The sequence below is a fragment of the Mus caroli genome, chromosome 12 (assembly GCF_900094665.2).
Source record: "Mus caroli chromosome 12, CAROLI_EIJ_v1.1, whole genome shotgun sequence".
Classification (NCBI taxonomy): domain Eukaryota; kingdom Metazoa; phylum Chordata; class Mammalia; order Rodentia; family Muridae; genus Mus; species Mus caroli.
Genome location: NC_034581.1, coordinates 95,543,132 through 95,565,997, shown reverse-complemented (window position 1 = coordinate 95,565,997; position 22,866 = coordinate 95,543,132). Strand labels below are relative to the sequence as shown.

The following is a 22,866-nucleotide window of genomic DNA, read 5'->3' as shown; positions in this document are numbered from 1 at the left end:
TGTTGCTCTGAGAGGAGGCCTCTGCAGCATCTCTGCAGCATCTTCTGTTGATGCTAGAATTGGACATACTACGTTGTTGTCATGCCCCCCCCCCCACACACACAGTATTTCCGTTGTGGCTTTCGGATAGTCTAGCCTGTCGGGTCTGTACTGTTGCTCTGATAGATGATATCACTGCAGAGGACACACTCCTCAGTCCTTGTAGCTGCCCAAGGATCCAGACACATGCATCACACATAGCATTTGAACATGCGTGGATGCCTCTGCTGTGGAGCTCAGTACCCTGTCAGAGCCCCTGGGTGATGCATTGGCATCAGGAGAGGACAGACAGACAGACCATCTGCAGCACAGGGTTGTAATGAACATTAATCGGGGTTTCTACCCCACCTTTGATCATTTAGTTCCAAATAAAAGACACAAAACCTTTATTTTATAAGAAGCCTTAACAGCACTAGAGCTGGGCGGGTATCCACCCTCTATGCTATTTTGTCTACTTCCCTGTCAATAACCCTGAGATAAAACTTGCCACTTTCCATCTGGGCTGCTCGTACTCCAACTGGCCAGTCCTCATGGCCAATTCTCACAGCCCCTTACCCATGGCATCTTCTCTCTCTTCGCTCTCAGCTCTCCTCTCCTCTCCTCCTCATGGTCTTTGCCTCAGACCCCAAGTCTGGCAACCAAAGCTCCACCTACCTCTCTTATGCCACCTACTTCTCTTCTGCCCGCTATAGGCTATAGGCATCTTTATTTAACGAATAGTTTAAGGAACAAGGTCACATAGCACCACATGGTTCTGTGAGGATTTCTTTGTCCCTGAGGCAATCAGATCTGGGGGGAGGGGAGGAGGGCCGTACTTAGGGTTACAATACAGAGCAACAGTGTACATCTCTGGGCAGACTGGGGACTGAGGAAGAGCCCTGACTGTTTCCTTAGGGTGTGTCAGGCCTACAAGTTCCTCTTGAGAAGCTCTGTGACTTAACCCGAAGCAGGTTCTGTGGCTTGCCTGAAGCCTTGCATCTGCTCCTAGGAGGAAAAGTCTAGTGCTTGACTCCCAAGAAAGTGCTGGGTTGTTTAAAAGCCACTGTAAAAGGATTGAGCTTTCTCTGGTCTCACTGAGAAGTCTAAAGCAGCCGGCATGTATGGTCTGACTTCCCTTCAACATAATTGTGAAGTTGGAAGAAATCTCTAATGTCAAGGTTTTAACCCAGACTGTCCAACAATGGGTGTGTGTGGGGGTGTGTGTGTGTGTGTGTGGGTGTGTGTATATCCATGCCCAGCTTTTCTTTGCCCTCAGTCACCTGATCACTTTGCCCTCTCTGCCGAGCAGCGTAGCTGCCCACTGCTCCTATAGTGAGCAGAGAAAATGTCTGTGGCCCTTGAGTCAGTCAGGTGAGCAGTGTAGTGACCCAGGTCCCACAGTTGGCTCCCACAAGGTAATCTGGTTTCTCCTTAAGTTCTAGATTGAGTGGGTCCCAATTCTGCCAGCAGGGGACCTCACTGTTGGGTGCTGAAGCAGCAGTCCTATTGGGATGAGAATGGAAAACAAGAAGGGAAGCCTAGCTCTCAGGTTCAGCTTATGTCAGAAGGTGGAAGCAGGGTTCCCAAAATGCTAGACCCTAACAGACTCGGCCCTCCAGCCTCCAGGAAATCCTTCGTGTTTGAGCTGAATGAGTGTGCCTCCAGCCGCATCCTGAAGCTGGAGAAGGAGAACCAAAGCCTCCAGAGCACCATCCAGGGTCTGCGGGACACGTCGCTGGCGCTGGAGGAGAGCAGCCTCAAGTATGGGGAGCTGGAGAAGGAGAACCAGCAGCTTAGCAAGAAGGTGACCTTCAGGGCCCTTAACATATCTGCCGCCAGACTCTGAGGAGGGCCCTTAACATGTCTGCCGCCAGACTCTGAGGAGATTCTCCTGTGGGACCCGTGTCTCACGTCTGTATTCTCCTGACATGCTCCTCAGTCCCATATAAGGCTCCTGGGGCAGTGGGGGTTGGAGGACAAGCCAGGAGAAACCAGGCCCCAGGAATCCCACCTCTGCTGCTTTCTCTCCTCTGCGTGGGGCATGGTGCACATTTCCTGCTGTGGAAAGGATCTCAGGGACCCATCTGGCTGCATTTACCTGCTCACCACTTACCCCCCTTTAAGCACTCAGTGTGGTGTGACAGCTCCTCTGTCACGGGAGTGTTCTGCCTTTAGAGGACAGCAGGAGACACTCCTATCTCATGCTTTGTCTTTTGGAGCAAAGCAAAAATGGGAAAAGTGACCACATGATTTGTTCTCTTAGATTTCTGTGGTCATAAGGCAGGGAATGTCTTTATAAGTGGGCGCCCAGTCTTGTATAATATGAAAAAGAGCTGACATTGAAGAAAGGACCCTCCAACTCCATGGGTTCTCAGGCAGGAAAGCCTGGGGTATCTTTTTGCTGGGCTAGGGACAGTGTGGGTCACCTCTGCCCTGTAGCCTATTCTCTATATACAAATGAAGATATGGAGAACTCTTATGTAGGAAACTCATGTTCTAGGAAGCTTGGGCACTGGTGGGTTCCCCCATCAGAGCCTGGTGTTGGTAGGCGGTGATAGGAGGGAAATTGTCCAGACAGGACAATACATTCTGGCCTAGGGCAGCCGCAGTGGATGGTAGGAGGGAGTAGAGTGGGCAGAAGGGACAAGGCTTGATTGATGATGGGTTTACCTGGAGGGTGACAGGACCTGAGCAGCTGCACAAGGTCGCCAAGCATAAGGAAGGGGAAGGGAACTCTACAGTCCTTGTCGGGAACGTGGCACTAGGTGCTTTGGGTATGTGGTCTGACCCTGAGCAGAAGTGGAGGACGTCAAGGGGGGAAAAAAGCAAGACCTAGAGTAGATTGGATGTGCAGCACCCTGGGTAGCCTGGGGCAGACACGGGCAGGCTGCTGCCCTGTGACTTCTCTTACCCCAGACAGAAAGTACAGGTCATGGCAGGCCAATGACTGAGGGAAGGAATACATTGCTGCAGAGGGACACTGGTACCTCTTTTGTCCCCTCAAGGGCCTGTATTATTAATAACCTGGGCAGAGAAGGGTCTGTCTGTCTGTCTGTCTGAACACAGCTCATCTTGTTAAGACTGACCATCACAGGCTGGATCTTTACATCTGCAGATTGAAAAGTTACAAACGCAGCTGGAGAGAGAAAAGCAGAGTAACCAAGACCTGGAGACGCTGAGTGAGGAGCTGATCCGAGAGAAGGAACAGCTGCAGAGCGGCATGGAGGCCCTGAAGGCGGACAGGGCCAAGCAGGTAGGCACAGCCATCCCCGTTGCACTCACACATGCCAGATGAGGAGCTGAGGAAGGTGGCTATGTTACTGGGTAATGTCCCCAGACAGTTCTGATTGTTCTGGCTGTGACAAACACCACGACTGCAATATGGAGGAAGAAAGGTTGCACCTTATGGGTAACAACAGCCTATCATTGAGGGATGTTGGGGAAGCAGGAACTTGTAGGCAGGCCTGCTTGGTACCCCACACAGCATTACATCCAGGAAACACACTCACAGCCGAGGACACACAGCAGGAATGGTGGAGGAGGATGCTTCTTCTCTGGCTCTCTCGGGCTCATGCTTACTTAGCTTTCCTATATAGCTCAGGACTATCTGCATAGGGAATGATGCTGCCCACGGTGGACGAGGCCCTCTTACATCAATAAATAAGACAGTCCCCAGAAGCCAGTCTGATCTGGGTAGTCCCTCAATTGTGACTCTTCTCTGCTGGCTTGAGGCTGTGTCAGGTTGACAGTTAAAGCTAACTAGGACATGGGTGGAGGCTGCTAAACATTCTGCAGCACACAGGACAGTGACTTACTTCCAAAAGCTGTTGGTGACAAGGGTGAGACCTTGGCACCCCTGCAGGGTTCTGCTTGCTTCCACCATCCGAAGCGCTGAGGTACTGATAAGTAGCTCAGGGGTGCCATCAGGAACCGACCATTCCAAGGTCACTGGACATCTCCAAACTCTGGGCAGAAATAAGTGGAGAATAGAGAGCAAAGCTGGGTTATCTGGTAGTTTAGTTTTCTAGCTTCTGTTGTAGATGATAAGAAGTGGGGAGAGATCAGACAGCACTGTACATGCTGAGCACAGGTGGGCCCTGTCCATGCATCTCAGCTTGGAAGGCACATACCGGGCAGCAGGCTCAGGGATCTTTATGACTAGACAAGGTAAGGGCTGGTGGGTAGACGTGCAGGGCCTCTTTAGAGCCGTTGTGCAAGGTTGTTTGGGGCACTGATCACAAGGTTGAGAAGACACAGGAAGGGAGCAAAGCATAGAGAGCAGCAGCCTGTTCAGTGTGTCTTTCAGGAAGACACTGGGGGACATAGAATGTGCCACAGCAGGAGGTCATGGAGGTGGGCAGGGTGTCCACTGGGTCCTGCTGACCACGACAGAGTGGACTAAGGGAATCACTCACATTTTAAAGAGAGAGATGTATCACGTAGGTTTAAGATTATGTTCAGTGGTATTGAGTGCGTTTTGATGAGCCATGGATGGGTTTGGGCGGCTTCTGCTTAGAAGCCCCTGTATGAAGCTAGATCACTAGTGGAGGTTCCTGCAGCAGTCTGGGTCATGCCTAATATGTTTGCTTATAGATAAAGGATCTGGAACAGGAGAAGGGCCACCTCCACCAGGCTGTGTGGTCCCTGCGGGAGAGGCCACAGGTCAACAGCACGAAGGATGTGGAGAAGGAGAACAGAGCCCTCCACCAGGCTGTGACAGAGGCGGGCAGCAAGCTCAGCCAGCTGGAGTTGGAGAAGCAGCAGCTGCACAGAGACTTGGAGGAGGCCAAGGAGAAGGGAGAGCATGCAGAGGCGCTGGAGAAGGAGCTGCACCGGCTGGAGAAGGAGAATGAGCAGCTGACCAAGGAGGTGACCTCCCTGAAGGCGGTCACTGAGAAGGTCGAGGCCCTGGAGCATCAGAGCCAGGGTCTGGAGCTGGAGAACTGCTCGCTGAGAAAGTCCCTGGATACCCTGCAGAACGTGTCTGTGCAGCTTGAGGGCCTGGAGAGGGACAAGCAGCAGCTGGGTCAGGAGAACCTAGAGCTGCGCAAGATGGTGGAGGCCATGCGCTTCACCAGCGCCAAGATGGTGCAGATTGAGACGGAGAACCGGCAGCTGGAGAGGGAGAAGGAGGAGCTGCGCAGGGACGTGGAGCTGCTCAAGACCCTGAGCAAGAAGTCGGAGCGGCTGGAGCTCAGCTACCAGAGCGTGAGCGCTGAGAACCTGCAGCTGCAACACAGCCTGGAGAGCAGCACCCACAAGTCTCAGGCCCTGGAGAGGGAGCTGAGCCAGCTGGAGGCCGAGCGCCAGGCCCTGAGGCGAGACCTAGAGACTCTCCAGCTCACCACCAAGCAGCTGGAGGGGGCTGACGAGGACAGGAAGGCCCTGGAGCAGGAGGTGGCCCAGCTGGAGAAGGACAAGAAACTGCTAGAGAAGGAGGCCAGACGCCTGTGGCAGCAGGTAGAGCTTAAGGACGCCATCCTGGATGACAGCGCTGCCAAGCTGTCAGCAGCTGAGAAGGAGAGCCGTGCGCTGGACAAGGAGCTGGCCCGCTGCCGGGACGTGGCCAGCAAGCTGAAGGAGCTGGAGAAGGACAACAGGGACCTCACCAAGCAGGTCACCGTGCACACGAGGACGCTGACCACCCTGAGAGAGGTGAGCCTCGAGTGTGGGCAATGGGAAAATGGGTCTGTTTTCAGGGGGCGGGGGGGAGGTTCAGGGAGATCTTGGTGTGTCCTCCTGAGATGTTTTCCCCTGGGGCTGAGCATGTGATAGTTAAAAGTGTGATGAGGCTGGGTGAGAGGCATGGGGTGGTCTCACTGCTCACTGATGACCCTGTGGTAAGCATTTCCCCCATGCTGGTGTCCCTCCACCCACAGAGGCCTGTGTCCCCTCCCCGCCCCCATGGACTCCCTGTAGAGTGAATGCCTTAAGTAGAAGATGCGCTGAGCACACCTGATATCCTGTCCGTAGGAAGCTTACTCAGCTCTCGGTGCCTGTGGTGTCCCCCCACCTCCCAGTGACTGATGGGCTCTAGCGTTCTGGCTTTGCCCAGCACTCAGAGCCAGCATTGAGACATGTATATTTGCTAGCCTGGGGTAAAACTAAGATTCCCAGAAATTAACTAAAAAGTCAAAAGAACCCCAAGACAGTCGTCATGCGCCAGAAGACTGCTCCATTCCAGACCACAATGGTCAAGCTATTGGGTTTTTCCTTTTAATTACATTTTCCAGTCTTCCCACACGAAGCAGATTTCAGGTTTTGGGTCATGGTTTTCTTTTCTTCCATTTATTTATTTACTGTGTATGTGTGTGTGTGTAGGCATGTGTGAGAGGGAGTCTTTTCTGTCTTCCCAACATTTGGGTTCTGGTTGCCAGGCTTGTCAGCAGATGCCCTGGCTGCAGAGTCACTGTCCCCACAGTGAACAGGTTTGAAAGCCAAGATACTAAAGCCTACAGGTTTACTTTGCTAATTATAGGCCCCTTAGATTGTTTCCAGTATTCCCCACTGTTTTGTTTTGGGTTTAGGGTCTTTTTCTTCCTCTTTGGTGTTGAGGATTGAGAACATGCAGTCTTGAGCATGCTCTCTGAGCAGGGTCCCCAGCTCTTCCCACTTCAGTGGTCTTGGACATCCTTGGACACATCAGGCACTTTGTAAAGGATATGCTCCTGGAACTGGAGCAATGGGACCGAAGTGTGTGACCATTTTAGCCTGTGGCATCTTGTGCTTCCTGGGGTGTCTGTTCCACTTCCCTTGGTGTCTCTTTGTGGATTGTCAGGGTGCCTGTTTACGGTATAGCTCTAGAGGACAGCATTAGCATCTGGGTGGTCCAACCTGCAGGTTTTGTCTCAGCCTATGTTCCAGGAGTCTTCAGCTCACTGATTCAGGTACCAGGCTCCTCCTAGCTTGTGATTAAACCATCCCGTAGCGGAGCGTCCTGGCTCCTCAGCACGTGGCAGGTAGAGGATCAAGGGAGAGAGATGATGATGATGCTCTCTGGAGCTCAGCCTAAGGCGACAGCAGGCTGCTATGTGCCTGGTGAGAGAAGGAAAGTGATTTCAAAGTGAGCCCAGAACCGTGACAAAAGGCAGCTGTTGGTGTAGGTGAGCCAGGGAGGGGCTGAAGCCCTACGTGCCACCCACACAGTCCATGTCTGTAGAGTGCAGGCAGTGTGGGCTGTGATGCAGTCACCACCTACCCAAGGACCTCCAGAGCTTGTTACAGAGATGCACTTCCCACTCACCACAGTCTGGACAGCAGCCTGCCGTCTGTCCTGGGATTTACCAATTCAGGGTGCTATCCTGCTCCTGTTTTTTATTTTGAAAACAGAATCTTGCTCAGGCTAGTCTGGGATTCTCTATATAGCCCGGGCTACCGTTGAACTCTTGATCTTCCTGTCTCAGTCTCCTGAATGCCCACCTCCAAAGGGCTTTGACCTAGAACTCCTCCATCGCAGCACTAGGTATGGGTGGTGGCCATGGCAGTTTAGAAGATTGTCAGAACCAAACCCATGCCAGTGTCCCTCTGCTTCGTGCAGATTCATGCAGACCCATGATATTCTAACCCTAACCCTTGCCAGAGCTGCCCACTCGGCACCAGCTGCTAACCCGGCTGGAAAATTCCACGGTGGGGGTACTATTCTGCATATGGTTTGGTAGGAGGGATATCTTTGCCTCAGGCAGGAGGTAATAGCTCCCCTCAGCAAGCTGTGAGGATGGAAGCCAAGGGGATTGTGGAGATGAACTCGACCTCATCGAGTTAACCAAAGCCAGGCTTTAAAATAAACTCTTCAGCATGGAGATGGGTGGCTTGGTTGGTGCTTGCCTAATAGCCATGAAGCTCAGTTGGAATCCCAGCACAAAATCAGGCATGGTGGTACATGTTTGTAATACTAGTATTTGGAGGTAGAAGCAGGAAGATTACAAGTTCAGGTTTATCCTCAATTACACAGCAAGTCCAAGGTCACTCTGAGTTACCTTAGACTCTATCTCAAAAAAAAGTAACAATAACAACAACATCTCCTTTCTTTATATTCAATTACTTGTTAAATGTATAATTTTAAAAAGTCAGTCATATTAGTAGAAATAATACTTGCTGCTGAAAGCCATCATAACAGTATTTCTGACCTGTTTTGGAGAGCATTCCAGTTCCGTTCTCTGTTGCCATGTGGTCCGTTGTTCACAGCACAGGAAGGCTGGGAAAGGCTGTTCACCCCTTTCTTTTGGTGGAGCATTCTGGAGTTGACCACACCATCAGCTAGCCTGCTTGCCTAAAACATCTGAAACCAGCCTGGTTTGGGGAAGAGATGGCTCAAAGCTGTGACTCCCGTCCACGGTGGTGTTTCCTGTCTTGCAGGACCTGGTGCTGGAGAAGTTGAAGAGCCAGCAGCTAAGCAGCGAGCTGGACAAGCTAAGCCAGGAGCTGGAGAAGGTCGGCCTCAGCAAGGACCTGTTGCTGCAGGAAGATGAAGGTCGCGGTGATGGGTAAGGACGGCGGGCACCTTGCATTACCTACCGCTCTGCTCTGATGAGGCTGAGCTTCTGGGTCACTGTGTGACTTGACTCCGTGTCTGTCCTAGGCAGCTCAGGTCTTGGCCCTAGGAGTCTCAGGAGATATGGAAGGAGATTGTTTTGTGTGATAAAAAGGCTGTGTGTGGTTCTGGCCTCCTGCGAGTGTGACAGGCTCCAGACTGACCTGCACCCAGCCGCAGGAAGAGCCACTTCTCTTTTTAATTCAGTGTTTGCAGTTTTTCCCAGCTCTGCTTTCCTTGAACAGCGTGGCTTTTCAAAGAAATCTAGTATGGCAACCCTTTTCTGGATTTGTAGCCAACAAGATTCACACGCCTGCTTTGACATGTTTGTTGCAGTAGGAAGGCTGCAGGCCTGCCACATGGCTGGTCTTGTGACTCTGGACCAAGATCTGGGGTTTTCTGAGATGGAGTCTCCCTGTCTGTAAAGTGTTTGTAATAGAACACTTCTTTAAGAGGTGGCTGTAACATGGAGTCATAGTATTTTGTGTGATGGTGTTGCAGATGTGTCAGCTGAAGAAACAGCTTTCTTCTCCCGCCCCCTGCAGGGGATCTAGGCAATGGGTTTGCCTCCCGGGGTCCCTGGGACACCTTCTGCTGGTGGTAGTTAAACCAGCTTAGTGGAAGGGTGTGTGTTGACCACAGGGAGATGGGATTAGAGGTGAAGGGGAGTGAAGACTGTACTATTATTGTATTTTTATATTTTCAGAAGAGGCAAAACTGAATCAGCCTTGAAAACAACACTGGCTATGAAAGAAGAAAAGATTGTATTTTTGGAGGCACAGGTGGAAGAGAAAGAGAGCTTGAGTCGCCAACTCCAGGTTGAGCTGCAGATGGTAAGGGCCAGGCTGAGGTCGTACCCTCCCCAGAGCTACCAAGAGCAGTGCTTTGGACAGATGACGAGATGTAGGATCCTGAGACTGCCAACCTGAGGGTATAGGGGCACACAAGAGCCAGATACATAGTGGGGAGGAAGCAGATACACAGTGAGTGGGCTCAGGGCAATCACACACTTCCAGGTCAAGAACAGGCACATGAAAAAGTCGAGAGGACCAAGTGAAGACCTGCAGGCTCCGCAGGCCCCTTGGATGAGACAGGGCCTTCAAGAATATATGTCAGCTCTTGGGCACATGCAAGTACATGTTGAGAACATGAACACATGTGCACACACTACATACATATAGACATGCTTTTTTCACACTTTCCACGCATGCCAATAAGGTGTTTTACACACGCTCACACTTGTGTGCATCCAGTTTCCATCTATGGGTGGACTCGTATATGGTTTCCCTTTTTTGCACATGTGGCACATGCCCTGGTTACAGAGTTATTTGGGACCTGAAGTCAGACAGAAGCAGAGCTGGCAAGGCCTCTGTGAGATGTATGACTGACTGACTGTGCCTGGTTTGTCTCTATTGTGTGGCATAGACTGGAGGCTCAGGCAACCAATAAGAGCTGTAGACATGTAACTAAGGTGGGGCCTGAGGCAGGCGTGAGTTCACATCCCCACATTTCCTGTCTTTTGGGGAGGAACACATAGCAAAATAGAGCATCTGGCCCATCCCTCCTCAGAGGGTGCGTGGGTGGGTGTCTGAGACTCTGTGAGGGGTCCCTCCCTACCCACTCCTGGGGTTCCTGCGCGGCTCCTTCCCACCTGAGTCTGCTTTTCAACACGGCTTGCAGGTAAAGAAAGAACATGAGCAGTTGAGGCAGACCCAAGAGGGTAGAGCCCAGGCGCAGAACGCACTGAAGCACCCTCCGGGCAAGGTCACCGATCTCCAAGAGAAGGAAGCCTGGGGGCCCAGCCATAAAGAGGCCACCATGGAGCTACTCCGTGTGAAGGACCGGGCCATCGAGCTGGAGCGCAGTGTGAGTGGGCTGCCCGCAAAGTGACCACACTGTTTGCAGGTGTCCCCGTATAGCAGACTGTCACTGCTGAGTTGTCCTGGCCCAGGGGGAACACACCCAGTCTCCCGGGCTGAACCCCTACCTGCTGTGGCAAGGCCAGAGCAGATCCACCAGCCCTCTTCCCCACTGTGTTGGGGATGCAACTTCCCAGAGCTGCATCCCAGCCTCTCCTCCCAAGCTGTATCTAAGCAAAGCTTTATTGACATGCAGCCGCACCTTTTATATTTGCACGTGCTCTGGCTGCTTTCCCGCTGCCAGGGCAGGGGCAGCTTTCGTCGTTGGGACAGAGATGATATGGCCACCAGACCTGAGAGTGCTTACTCTTGGCCCTTATCAGAAAAAGCTCTCCAGTGCATGGCTTAGCCCTCCAGTTCTGTTTGTTTCACAGCAGTGACTTCATGAAGTCCATCCTGGTGATTCTCAATGGACAAGAGAGCTGAGACAACATTAGAGGCTTTCGCCAAGGCATGCTGATGATGGGTAGCACCAGCCCGGGCCCTGCCTCTTAGCCTGATCAGTGGCGTAATAGCTACGGCCTTTGCTAGTTTCCTGTTCCACTCGCTGTCTCAGGGATGTGGACAGCTAGTGATGAGGGCTTGAGCTCTGTAGTCAATGGGGGAGTGGCTTCAGCTCACAGAAAAGTACTTTTGGGGTATTCCACACCAAAGGGAACAAAGGGGGTCATGTAAGTGGCATGCATGCCTGTATGCCCCAGGTCCCAGGCAGTAGTCCCTATATTGTCTCTGTAAATTCTATTCATTGTCCGTTTCCAAGACAGAAACTATTAACTTCCCGTACCTGAAGACCCCCCCAGCTACCTCTACCCTTGAAGGTTCAGTAAAACCCCAGGCCCTATGCCCAGAAAGAGCTCACCATGCTGTGTGTAACTGGTGTGTGCTTCTCCCCTAGAACGCAGCTCTTCAGGCCGAGAGGCAGCTGCTGAAGGAGCAGCTACAGCACTTGGAGACTCAGAACGTGTCCTTCAGCAGCCAGATCCTGACCCTACAGAAGCAGAGCGCCTTCCTGCAAGAGCACACCACCACGCTGCAGACCCAGACTGCGAAGCTGCAGGTAGCAGGACGCTAATGGTGCCTCGTGGGAGCTGCAAGGCCAGGCAGGGGGATCTGGAGACAGGCTGGTTGCTAAGAGGCTTACTGTATACCGTAGACGTATACAGTCTCTGCTGTGTGTGTGTGTGTGTGTGTGTGTGTGTGTGTGTGTGTGTGTGTGTGTGAAAGAAGAGAGAGATTGGAAGAGTAAGCTTGGTGGAACAGTTTCTGTGCAGTATACCTGTATTATGCTGATAGAGGGCAAATGAGGCTGTGACCTGGCTTCCCTCTGCTGGAAGCAGCCAGCAGGGCCAGCCCTTCAGTCTGCTTATCCTGTGGTCTGTAGGTGATGGGGAAATGAAAAATTACTCATTAATGTAATTTCTGGGAAAAGTTGGAAAGTTACGTATGGGGCAGAGACAATAAGCCGGAAACTTACTTGGCAAAGAAGTTAGGTTTGTTTTGTTAAAATAAGAAAATAGGATGTTGGTTTGTTACTTTGTTTTGGCTTGGAAAAAGTCTTTGTCTGGTTTTAATATAAGAGCAGTTCTGGCCCCTGTTCAGTTTTTAATGTCTTGGGGTTGTGTTAGAATACTTTAAAAACTCAGGTGGTCAGATGTGGCCCGTTAATAAAGTGCTTAGCATGTACACAAGGTCCTCGGTTCAGGCCCCAACAGCACAAAAATATATATGTAAAAATCAATTGGTTGACAGTATTATCTGATACTCAAGAAAATAGGCTTTAAAAATAATCAGTAATGACATGCAAGGGGCTCACGTAGAAGGAGAACATGATTTCTGGAGCTGGCTCAGGATGACATCCTTCTCGCAGCCAGCGTTTTGCCATGTTGGCCCCACTTCCTAAGCCAAGTCCTCAAGTTCCCATAGCACTGTCCATGGCTGGCCTGCCGTGAGGTCCCTCTGAGGCTGGCTGTTGCTGGTCGTCCTCGGCCTGATCACTCGCAGGGCTCTCTGCTCTCCCTCCAGGTGGAGAATTCCACACTGAGTTCCCAGAACGCAGCGCTCAGTGCACAGTACACGGTGCTGCAGAGCCAGCAGACTGCCAAGGAGGCCGAGCACGAGGGTCTGCAACAGCAGCAGGAGCAGCTGGCAGCCGTCTATGAGGCCCTGCTTCAGGACCATAAGCACCTGGGCAGCCTGTACGAGTGCCAGTCCTCAGAGTATGAGGCCCTCATCCGCCAGCACAGCTGCCTGAAGACGCTGCACAGGAACCTGGAGCTGGAGCACAAGGAGCTGGGGGAGAGGTGAGAGGTGGGGCCTGGAGGCAAGGGAGGCAGAGGCCGGGGACGGCAGGCTGGTGTGGGGAGACGGCCTGTGCTGGAGGCAGCTGGTGTGTTGAGCCCCTTAGGCTGTCAGAGAGCTTGTGGTACTTTCCTGAGGGCCAAGTGCATCTCGTCCCTCCCCCACATTTCCTCTTGGCAGGCTGCTCTGCATTGTTGCTTGCACCTGAGCTTTCTCAAGGGAAGGAAGTAGAACCTTAGCAACTTCTGCTTCCTTTTTGTTTGTCCAGCTGGGGATGTGGCAGGGGACACTGGGGCCAAAGAGTGCCTGGCTCACTCACACTGGTTCTGGGTGGCCCAGTGTAGACACTTGGAGACCTATTCTCTAAGAATGCTCTCTCCTTCCTCCTCCGTCTGACCTACACCCTTGGGGAAATTCTGGCTACCATTGTGCAGGGGTGTGTTTATCCACACTTAAGAATCCCTTTTCCAAGTCTGAGGCTAGAATGCATGCTTAAAGGAGGGGGGAAGAAAAACCAACCCAAATCCTCCCATTATGTTAAGTATTTAACGTGCACAACAAAACACAGAGTAACCCCACACCTCTGATCTCAGCACAGTTGGAAGGTCGAGAGAGGGAGGGAGGGAGCCGAGCCCTCAGCTGCCCTCCCCTAGATGCCCACACTACCTTCATCCTTTAATCCACACCAGCTGCTTTTTTTTCTTCTTTTTAAAAAGATTTATTTATTATTATATGTAAGTACACTGTAGCTGTCTTTAGACACACCGGAGGAGGGCATCAGATCTCATTGTGAGTGGTTGTGAGCCACCATATGGTTGCTGGAATTTGAACTCAGGACCTTCGGAAGAGCAGTCAGTGCTCTTACCTGCTGAGCCATCTCTCCAGCCCCCTCTTTTTTTTTTTTAAGGTATATTTTGCACATGTTGAAAAATACTATGTACTAACTTTTCACCATAGCGTCTCAGGTCCTGGGATGTGTGTCGTTGATTCGCCCACTGTTGGCCGAGCTCCTGCCCATGTACCGAGGGTTCTAGATCCCTGAACACTCGTACTGAGGGTCCAAAGTCCTGTCTTGTCAGCTACTTTGGCTAGACATAGCTGGAGGCTCCTTCAGTCTGTGCACTGGGCTGCGAGTGCCTGTCACACAGCACTGAGTAAAGTCTGAGTTCTTCTCATCTGCTACCTAACTGGACTCCTGCCATAAACTTACTGTCTTGTCAAAGGCTCAGTGGTAAGCCAGACCCCAAAAGCCTGCTGGCCGAGTGTGCCACACAGGGAGCAGGGATTAGACAGCCCTGCTGGTCAGTCTGTGGCCTTTATTTGTCAACCTCCATGATTCCCCCACAATCACTAACTTATGTGGAAGCCCGACGGTCCTCTCATCTCATCCCCCACCATGCATGGTGGGGCCACCTCTGCACCTTGGCCATTAAGTGACTTTCCTACTTGGGGCTCCAGTGAGATGTTCCAGGTGCAGCTGATGTGGAGGGTGGGATTAAAGAAGAGACTGGAGACCCCAACCATGCTACTGCTACGTACTCAGAAGAGAAGGGGGGAGGGGCAGATTCCTGAGCAGGATGATTGAGGAACCTGCCTCAGGCCACTCCTCTCACTGACTAGGGTGACAGTCAGGGCTTGTCACTTTTCTACCCTTGTGCTCTGCTGCCCCCCAGTGGCAGCCGTGTAACCTGCAAGGATTGAGTGAGAAAGAAAATTCATCATGGCAGGGAGGTCTCACCCACCCACTCCCAATGCCAGGAACAGATATGTGGGCTCCCATATAGATTGAGGAGGGTGTGAGGAGGGATTAGCTGCTTCATACATGGAATTTCGCTGTTTATCCTGTGGTTTCCTTTAGATCTACTGGTTCTTAGTGAGCCACTTTGTAACACAAGTCTCTAAAAGGTGTAGAGTAAAACCCTCATGCTCTCAGATGACCTACAAAAGGAGACAGGCCATGACAGGGAAGCCAAGGGAGCAGAGAATGGAAGATGAACCTGACACTGGGGGAGCCAGTGATGGACGACCCCACTCTGGCAACATTTCTCTTGCTTCCCTGCCGTCCAGCCTCTCACCTCTCCCCAGAGAAAAGGTTTCAGAGGAGCCCCACCCCCCCCTTTCTGAGAGGGTATGTTCCAGTCTCCCGGAGTGTGAGCTGCTTGTTGTAGATAAAGCCTGGCCATGCTTCCGCCACTAGGCACGGAGACTTACAGCAGCGTAAGGCAGAGCTGGAGGAGCTGGAGAAAGTACTGAGCACCGAGCGGGAGGCACTTCAGCGGGAGCAGAGGACCAACGCCATCGCCACGAGCGAGAACCAGAGGCTTCGAGGAGAGCTGGACAGGTGAGCACAGGGGCACGCACGCCCAGCCCTGGGAGGTGACATCAATAGCTCGTCCAGACCAGGCCTCTCTGAAAACCACTAGTGGAGGCTGGTGAACTCCTGGTCACATGTTCTTATGAACTGCAACGATGTTGGCTAGGGAAGGAGCGGAGGGCTGTGCTGGCGCGGGCTGGGTGGCGGTACTCAGCCAGTACAAGGAAGGGATAGGTCATGTATCTGAGTAGGCATAGTCCCCTTCGGATGTGAGCCCAACCCCCAGGGGCCACTGTGGTCTTCTTAGTCAACAGATGCAGCCACTCACTAGGGCTTCATTGTAACCAGAATCTCATTCCTATTTGTGGATCTTTTTATAGACATGCAGAGCTCGCAGAATACATACGTCATCAGGTTCATCCAGCTGCCTTGTTACATCCCTCCCCTTACGAACAAAAGTCTTTCCAGGATCTGGCCCGTGCAGGTCTTTAGTGTTTAGTGTAGAGTCCTTATCTTGCTGTGTAAAACAGCCTTGGGGCTCAGTGCTCTGGTGTAGTCAGTGTCTCTGAATACAAAATAGCAGAGAAAAAAACCTGTGTCAGATAAGCTTCCCTTGCCTGGAGGCTGGCTGGAGGCTGCTACATAAAACGCCTTTGAGCAGGCACTCACCCAAAACTGCATTGTAAACCACAGAGAGCCCGGTGTTCTCTCTGAGCAAAGTTCAGTGTCCACCAGTTCCCTGTTTGCAGCAATTTAATAGATGTGGACTGCTGGCTGCCGCCCCTTCTTCTAGAGATGAGGAAATCTGGTAGCTCAGAGATCAGGTAACACTCAAGGTGAAACCTTTGGTTAACAAGAGCCAGAACTGAGTCCAGACCTTGTCATGTTTCAAGTCCGATTGGGGGGACACTGCTTCCTTCCACATCCTGGTGTTCCTTTAGCCTGGGCTTAAACCCAGGCGCCTGTGGCAAAGGGGCCCCGGCAAGCATTTAGGGAAATGCTGCCCCCTCGGGTGCACAGGCTGTGATTCGGTCACAAACACTGTGACCTGTAATGGACAGAATTTGGCCACCTTAGGATCAGGTCATTCCTGTTGCTGCTCTGTGAGGCCAGGTACCTCATACGCAGCTGGGTTTTTTGGATGTTTGTTTTTAAGATTTACTTCTGTGATTTAATAATTGTGTGCATCTGTGCGTGGGTGTGTGCGCATGAGTGCAGCTACTGGTGGAGGCAGAGACGGCAGACCTTCCTCTAGCTGGAGTTTATAGTTAGTGTGAGCTTCCCTGCAGGGGTGTGGGAACCAGGCCCTCTGGGAGAGCTGCATGTGCTCTTAACTACTGAGCCGTCTCTCCAGCCTGAGATTCAAGGTTTTGAAAAGCGAGCTGAATTATGAGAGTTAGGACGGCAATAATTGTAGTGGGTTTACGTAGTCCCTTACCTACACATCCCATTTTATGATCTCAGGAGTTAGAGAGCCCCACCCAGTTGGGCACAGCATTTTTTAATTTTTTTTCAGTGACTAACTCCATATGTTTTCTTACAAAAGCGTAATTAATTATGAGTTCATCAGGCCTGATTATTTAGGTAGGTTTCCAATAGCAGGCTTAGTCTCTCTCTTGCTGAGTTGATCTTAAGTCCAATTAGAGAGTTGTTGGTTACCCCCGAGGTGCACGCACCACTATTACACTTGTTGTAAGATGATCAGGCTGTGCTGGTGGCTGATGTGGTTCATGGCCATCACGGCTGGCTGGAACTGTTGGGCACAGCATTTTAGAGAAAAAAATATTCTCTGTTTTTCTCTTATTAGCACAGCTTTTTGTTTGTTTTGTTTTGTTTTTCACTTATACCAGAATGCCTAAACTATAATGTAAAAGGCCATGTCTTTTATAATAGGCTGAGATATCTTCTTCATTTCAGTAGACATGAGCAAAACGGCCTGGGTTCGAGTGTAGCTGCCTAGGTTAGATCCTGGGACTGGATGATCCAGTGGTTGGTGACACAGAGCTGGGTCAGCGCTGGCTGTTACAGGAGGCAAAGCTTCTCAGATAATCCCTCTGTACAGAGTCTGAGGAGAGCAAGTGGATTCTTCCTCGTCTCTGGGAGACACAGTCCACGATGTCCTTTTGTGTCCAGTGTCTTAGCCTGGTTCTTGTCCTCCTCCCCCCACCTAGACCAGTATGGCATCAGGGATGTCGTCCTAGAGCCCCAGAGCACAGTTAGAAAAGCAGCGATTTTTTGCTCAGTATTCTTACATTATGCACAGGTTGACTTTGCGTGCCTGCACAGTCTGCCACTGTCAAAGCAGAGACAACCCACAGTGCGGGCCTTTCTGTCTTTTGGAGTGCGTTTTAGCCCCTCTGCCCCATGGCTTTCCAACCCTAGGATCAGCTTCCTGCACCAGCAGCTGAAAGGGGAGTATGAAGAGCTGCACGCCCACACCAAGGAGTTGAAAACCTCACTCAACAACTCTCAGCTGGAGCTGAACCGCTGGCAGGTGCGCTTCGACGAGCTTAAGGAGCAGCACCAGAGCATGGACATCTCTCTGACCAAGATGGACAACCACTGTGAGGTGAGACACTGAGGGACCAGCCTCCTCCCAGGTAGCTTCTCAGAGACTTGAGATGTCCTTGAAGCCAAGGTTAGATCAGAGTGCCACCTGTGGTAGGAACATCTCAGAAGCCACCTTGTCTGATATTTGCCCCATGAGGTTGGCAGTGTCTCCCATTGGTCCTTCGGGACATGGTAGCACCGTCTTTGGTCCCTCTTTCAGTAGACAGCGACACGAGCAAACTAGCCTGGGTTTGAGTGTAGCTGTCCAGCTTGGATCCTGGGGCTGGGGGATCCAGTGGTTGGTGACACAGAGCGGGGTCAGAAATGACCATCATGGGAAGCAAAACCCTCCTTTAGATAGAACTTCAGATAGCTCCCGTTGAACAGAGAGTTTGAGTTCTGAGAGACTCACTGCGAGATACACAGGCAAGTAGGATGGGAGCCCAGTCTCTGCCTTCAAAGCCTCTGGGCCTTCCCACCACACCACAGTACTGTCCTAAAACAAAATCTGTGAACTTGAGCGCACAGGCCAGGCCCTCCCTACCACCTGTGCCTACTCAGCCCACGGACCAAGAGCAGCTCTCGACATTTTTAACACTTGGAACTAAAAATTCAAATGAACGAGATTTTGTGGCTAGTGAAAATTACCTGAAGTTTTTGTCAGTGTGTGAATGAAGCTTTGTTGGGATGCAGCCACTCTTGGGTTCTCCAACACAGCTTTTATGCTACAAAGGCACAAGACATAGATGACTTGGAGACCCCGAGGTCTTTCTAGTCTCTGGCTTTGGGCATAAAAGACTTTCTTTCTTTCTTCTTCCTTTCTTTCTTTCACAGCAGAGCTTTTAGTTGAAATATGAAAGCTACCTGTGCAGTTAAGCACTTTGTAGTAGCTGCCTTCGACACAGTTCTTTTTTTCAATGAGATTAATAAATTTTTCTTTTTCAGTGCTGGGGATATCACTTCCACCACTGAGCCACCTCCCTAGCCCTAGTGAAGTTAATTGTAATAACCCTTCATTTAGCCAGTAGATCAAAAATACCATTTCACATACAATCTTCTGGTCCCCCTTTTCATACCAAGTTTTTAGCGTCTATTGTACGTCTTGTTTCGCACCGCAGCCCTGGTGTCTGATCTGTGCTCTCGACTCCGCCTGGGGCTGCCAGGTAGGGAACAGGGTTGGGTGGTGGGTCTTGTGGCGTCTGAGCCACTGTCGGTCTGTGTTCCAGCTGCTCTCCCGGCTCAAGGGGAACTTAGAGGAGGAGAATCATCACCTGCTGAGCCAGATCCAGCTGCTGAGTCAGCAGAACCAGATGCTCCTAGAACAGAACATGGAGAGCAAGGAGCAGTACCACGAGGAGCAGAAGCAGTACATGTGAGTGGGCTGTGGGCTGCGGCAGGCGGCGCGTCCACCAGGGGCGGATGCAATCCTCACTCAGACTCCTCCCCCAGTACACCTGTCACTCTCAGGACAGAACCGGCCCTAGCCTGTTTAGAGGGTTAGAGATGGAACCGTACTATTTTATGGAATGTTCTAGATTGCCAGAGGCGGTAGATGGTGGCTTTGTGCCTATGTGAAGTTTCCTACTCTCATGTGCGCTCCCCCACCCCACCCCTCCACCTCTCTAAGTGCACATGTATGGGAAGGAACATGTGGAAGCCAGAGGTCAGCTTGAGTGTCATTTGAGAAAACATCTCTCACTGGTCTATGACTTCCTGACTAGGCTAGGATGGCTGGCCAGTGAGCCTCCCCAGATCCGCCTGTCTCTTCCCCACTGAGGTTACAAAGGCCATCCTACTATGCCTGGCTTTTTATGTGGCTTCTAGAAATCAAACTCAGGTCCTCAGGCTTCCATGGCCATATTTTACCAACTGAGCTATCTTTTCCCCCCTCATCGGCCTTTCCTTTTTCTTTTTCTTTTTTTAAAAGATTTTATTTATTACTGTACATAGGTACAATGTAACTGACTTCAGAGCCACCATGTGGTTGCTGGGATTTGAACTCAGGACCTTCAGAAGAGCAGTCAGTGCTCTTACCTGCTGAGCCATCTCACCAGCCCTCATCCACTTTTTCTAAACTATTACCCACAGATGGAAGGAAGGCCCCTTTTACTTGAGTTCATTTGTAGAAATAGGCATCCAGCACCTATTTATAGAACTGGCAACAACCGTGTGGCTCAGGGAAAGAGCTCTGATAAAAAGCCGAGAGTCAGGTTTCCCTCAAGTGACTGTAGCAAGCACGCTTGTTCTATGCCCTGCTTAACCTCCTGCAACCTTGTGCAGGCCCTGGGAGCCTGGAACTGTGGGGTGACAGGTATGAGCAGAGCTTTGTCCCCTCCTACTAGGATTAGAGAGTATAAACAGGAGAGTGGAGGGAGTCAGTTTATGCTCCAGAGAGGAGAAGCAGCCATGTTGGGTAGGGAGGGTTGGGCGGTCTGGGTGAATGTGGGAGAAAGAGATACCCAGCTAAAGACACTGAATCCGCTGGGAAGTGTTTGAAGAGACATGTGTCTAGTCCCTTGCCAAAGGCAGTGAACGAGAGGAAGAAGTCTGGTGCTGGAAACCCAGAGTTGAATTATCCAAGGTGTGCCGTGCCTGTCCCTCCCCGTGACCAGCATCTCAGGCAAGCTCTGTGCTCCTTGCTTGAGTGTGTTTAAGACAAGAAGAGGCAGGCACAGTGGCACATGGCTTCAATCCTAGCACTCGGGAGGCAGAGGCAAGTGGGTCTCCTGTAAGTTTGAGGCCAGCTTGGTATACATATCAAATTCCAAGACAGCCAGAGCTACATAGAGAGACCCTCTGGCAGAGATTATGGAGGGGTATGGTCAGTGGACCCCTGGTGCTACCCCAACTCTCTGCGGTGGATCATTGCTGCTTCATCTTTGCCCTGCTGCATCTGCTCACTGCCTACGTGGGGATGTAATTTAGAATCTAAATGACAGTTGCTTGAAGGTGACCCTCTGTAACCCATGTGGTAGAATCTCTAGCCGAGGCTGGGCAGATGCTACCAAGGAGGCTTAGGAGTCTGGTCCTAGGGAGATTATTGGTGATGTTTTTTTGCATTAGAGAGTGTCTTTGTCAAGCCAATGGCTTGGCATACCTCTCAGCTTCTTCCAAGCAGTGTGTGCCGCATTGGTGCCTTTTCCCAGGGTGCAGCTGTCACAGTGGGCTCATGGGGAAGCCTTCAGCATGGACAGGACCCTCTCTGCTCCAACAGTGAAGTAGTCTGAGGAGCTACCGCCTAGGGCTTCACTGTACCATGAGGAAGCTGAAGGGTCTGAGCCAGCTGTCCATACAGGGAGCCCCCAGTGCCCAGCAAGCATAGCAGACACCCCAGAAAGCAGAGATGCTAGGGCTGTCAGTCGCTTGCTGTGATGTTAGAAGTGTGAGCCTGTTTCCACCATTTAGGAACAGAAATTTGCTCAGCCCCTGACTGTCTTGGTTTTCAAACTGTCACCATACCTAGCTGCTTTCTTCCTACATGACTGTTCTGCCAGGGCAGGCTGCCAAGGGCATGCTCAGGCTTGCCATGGGCCCTACTCTTTGGCCTTTAGCCTTCTCTGCTTGTCTCCTGGAAGCAGTTCGCAGCTGTTACCAGGCAGGTCCCAGGGTACCTTGGCTACACTAACGTTTGCAACCTCAGTGCCCAAGTGCTAAACATGCCTGGCTTCATAAGAGAGTGTCTGTGTCAGGCTGGAGATGCCTGTGTCCTACACTTACTAGGAAATCATGGGAATTTGCAAGCCCGAGTTCTCAGGTGGTCACAGATTTGCTCTCTTGACCCCTCGTGGCCAGATCCCCCGTGTTCCGGGAGCATTTGTAGCTGTGTTTTTTTATTCATTTGCTTTTGTTTTGCTTTGTTTTGAAATTTTGAGATCTCACTTTGTAGCTTTGGCTAGACAAGAACTCACTGTGTAGACCAGGCTGACCTGGAACTCAAAGAGATCCACCTGCCTCAGCCTCCTGAATCATGGGATTAAGGGAGTGTGCCACCGTATCCAGATTCATAGCTGGTACAGCTGATCATCAATTCCCAATTCAGTGACCAGTGTGGGGATGAGCACCCTCAGGCCTGAATCCAGACACTGACTTCTGATCTAGGTCGGGCTGGTAAGTGCGCTCGCTCATTTATTTAAAGTGCATTGACCACTTTTCTGTCACTTCTGTTCACAGAGACAAGTTAAACGCCTTACGGAGACACAAGGAGAAGCTGGAAGAAAAAATCATGGATCAGTACAAGTTCTATGACCCTGCTCCAAAGAAGTGAGTGGATCTAAGATCAGGGCCCATAGCCAGCTTAGCTGAGAGACAAGACAGCCCAAGAGCTGTAGGACAGGACCAGCCCTACGCGCCCCCATATGCTGTATGCCCCCCATGTGCCGCAGCCTTTTGCTACAGCTCCTCGTGCTACGGTGACCACAACCATAAGGTTATTTCATTGCTACTTTGTAAGCATAATTTTGCTATTATAAATCATAACATAAATATCTGAGATGAAGCATATGTAACCCCAGAGGGATCGCAACCTGCAGATTGAGAACTGCTGCCCATATAGCAAAAACGTTGGACCCTCAGCCCCACCCTGTGTACCTCAGCCAGTCCTGTGAAGGCTGTCAGATGCCAGCTAGCCCTCATGAGACATGGAGGTGACTGACCCATGAGATTTGATAAGAGGCAGAAGGCTGGGAGTCAGAGCCATTAAAGCTGAGTGGTCTGGCTGCCTCCGGGTGTAACATGCTGAGGACACCATAGCCATGGGCCTGTGAGGGAAAGCGATTGTGAGCAGAACAGCTGGCTGGGCCCCACAGTTATCAGTCATGGGGTGCACATTGGCCTTATCCCCGCTGTAGACATAGACCCTCTGGGGTAGCTTTACAAGTAGTGTCTCCCCCCCATGAGCAATGGCCCCAGGTTGGGGGGCTCATCTCTTGCAGTACTTGATCACTGCCCTGAGCCTTGAGAGCTGTCCTTATGGACTGTTCTGGTCAGGCTGTGGAGTTGAAGTCATACTAGTCCTTCAAGGAAGCTTCATTGAGACCCCCAGCCTCAGTCTTCTTCTGTGTGATGGGGAAACTGAGGCTGTCATGAGGAGTGGGAGTGACAGGTACCTAAGGATGCCTTTAGTTTCTATGGAGCTGCGTTTCATCAGTTCCCTTTAACCCAGACACCTCCTATGCCCCCGGGGCAGCTTGCTCAGTGCCAGGGGCACAGTCAGCACCAGACACCTCCTATGCCCCTGA

General features: G+C 51.4%; 1 protein-coding gene across 2 annotated transcripts in view; it reads left to right on the top strand.

Moving 5' to 3' along the window:
• The window catches only part of Ccdc88c (coiled-coil domain containing 88C), a 121,754-nt gene that overhangs the window by 80,931 nt on the left and 17,957 nt on the right, over positions 1-22,866 (top strand). For both annotated transcript variants that reach the window (XM_021178770.2, XM_029484730.1), the window contains exons 13-24: positions 1,638-1,822; positions 3,134-3,271; positions 4,612-5,673; positions 8,374-8,501; positions 9,255-9,381; positions 10,229-10,414; positions 11,363-11,524; positions 12,490-12,767; positions 14,963-15,106; positions 17,462-17,648; positions 18,856-19,001; positions 21,800-21,889. In XM_021178770.2, the coding sequence (XP_021034429.1) occupies positions 1,638-1,822; positions 3,134-3,271; positions 4,612-5,673; positions 8,374-8,501; positions 9,255-9,381; positions 10,229-10,414; positions 11,363-11,524; positions 12,490-12,767; positions 14,963-15,106; positions 17,462-17,648; positions 18,856-19,001; positions 21,800-21,889 (2,833 nt within the window). The remainder of the gene's footprint in view (positions 1-1,637; positions 1,823-3,133; positions 3,272-4,611; positions 5,674-8,373; positions 8,502-9,254; positions 9,382-10,228; positions 10,415-11,362; positions 11,525-12,489; positions 12,768-14,962; positions 15,107-17,461; positions 17,649-18,855; positions 19,002-21,799; positions 21,890-22,866) is intronic.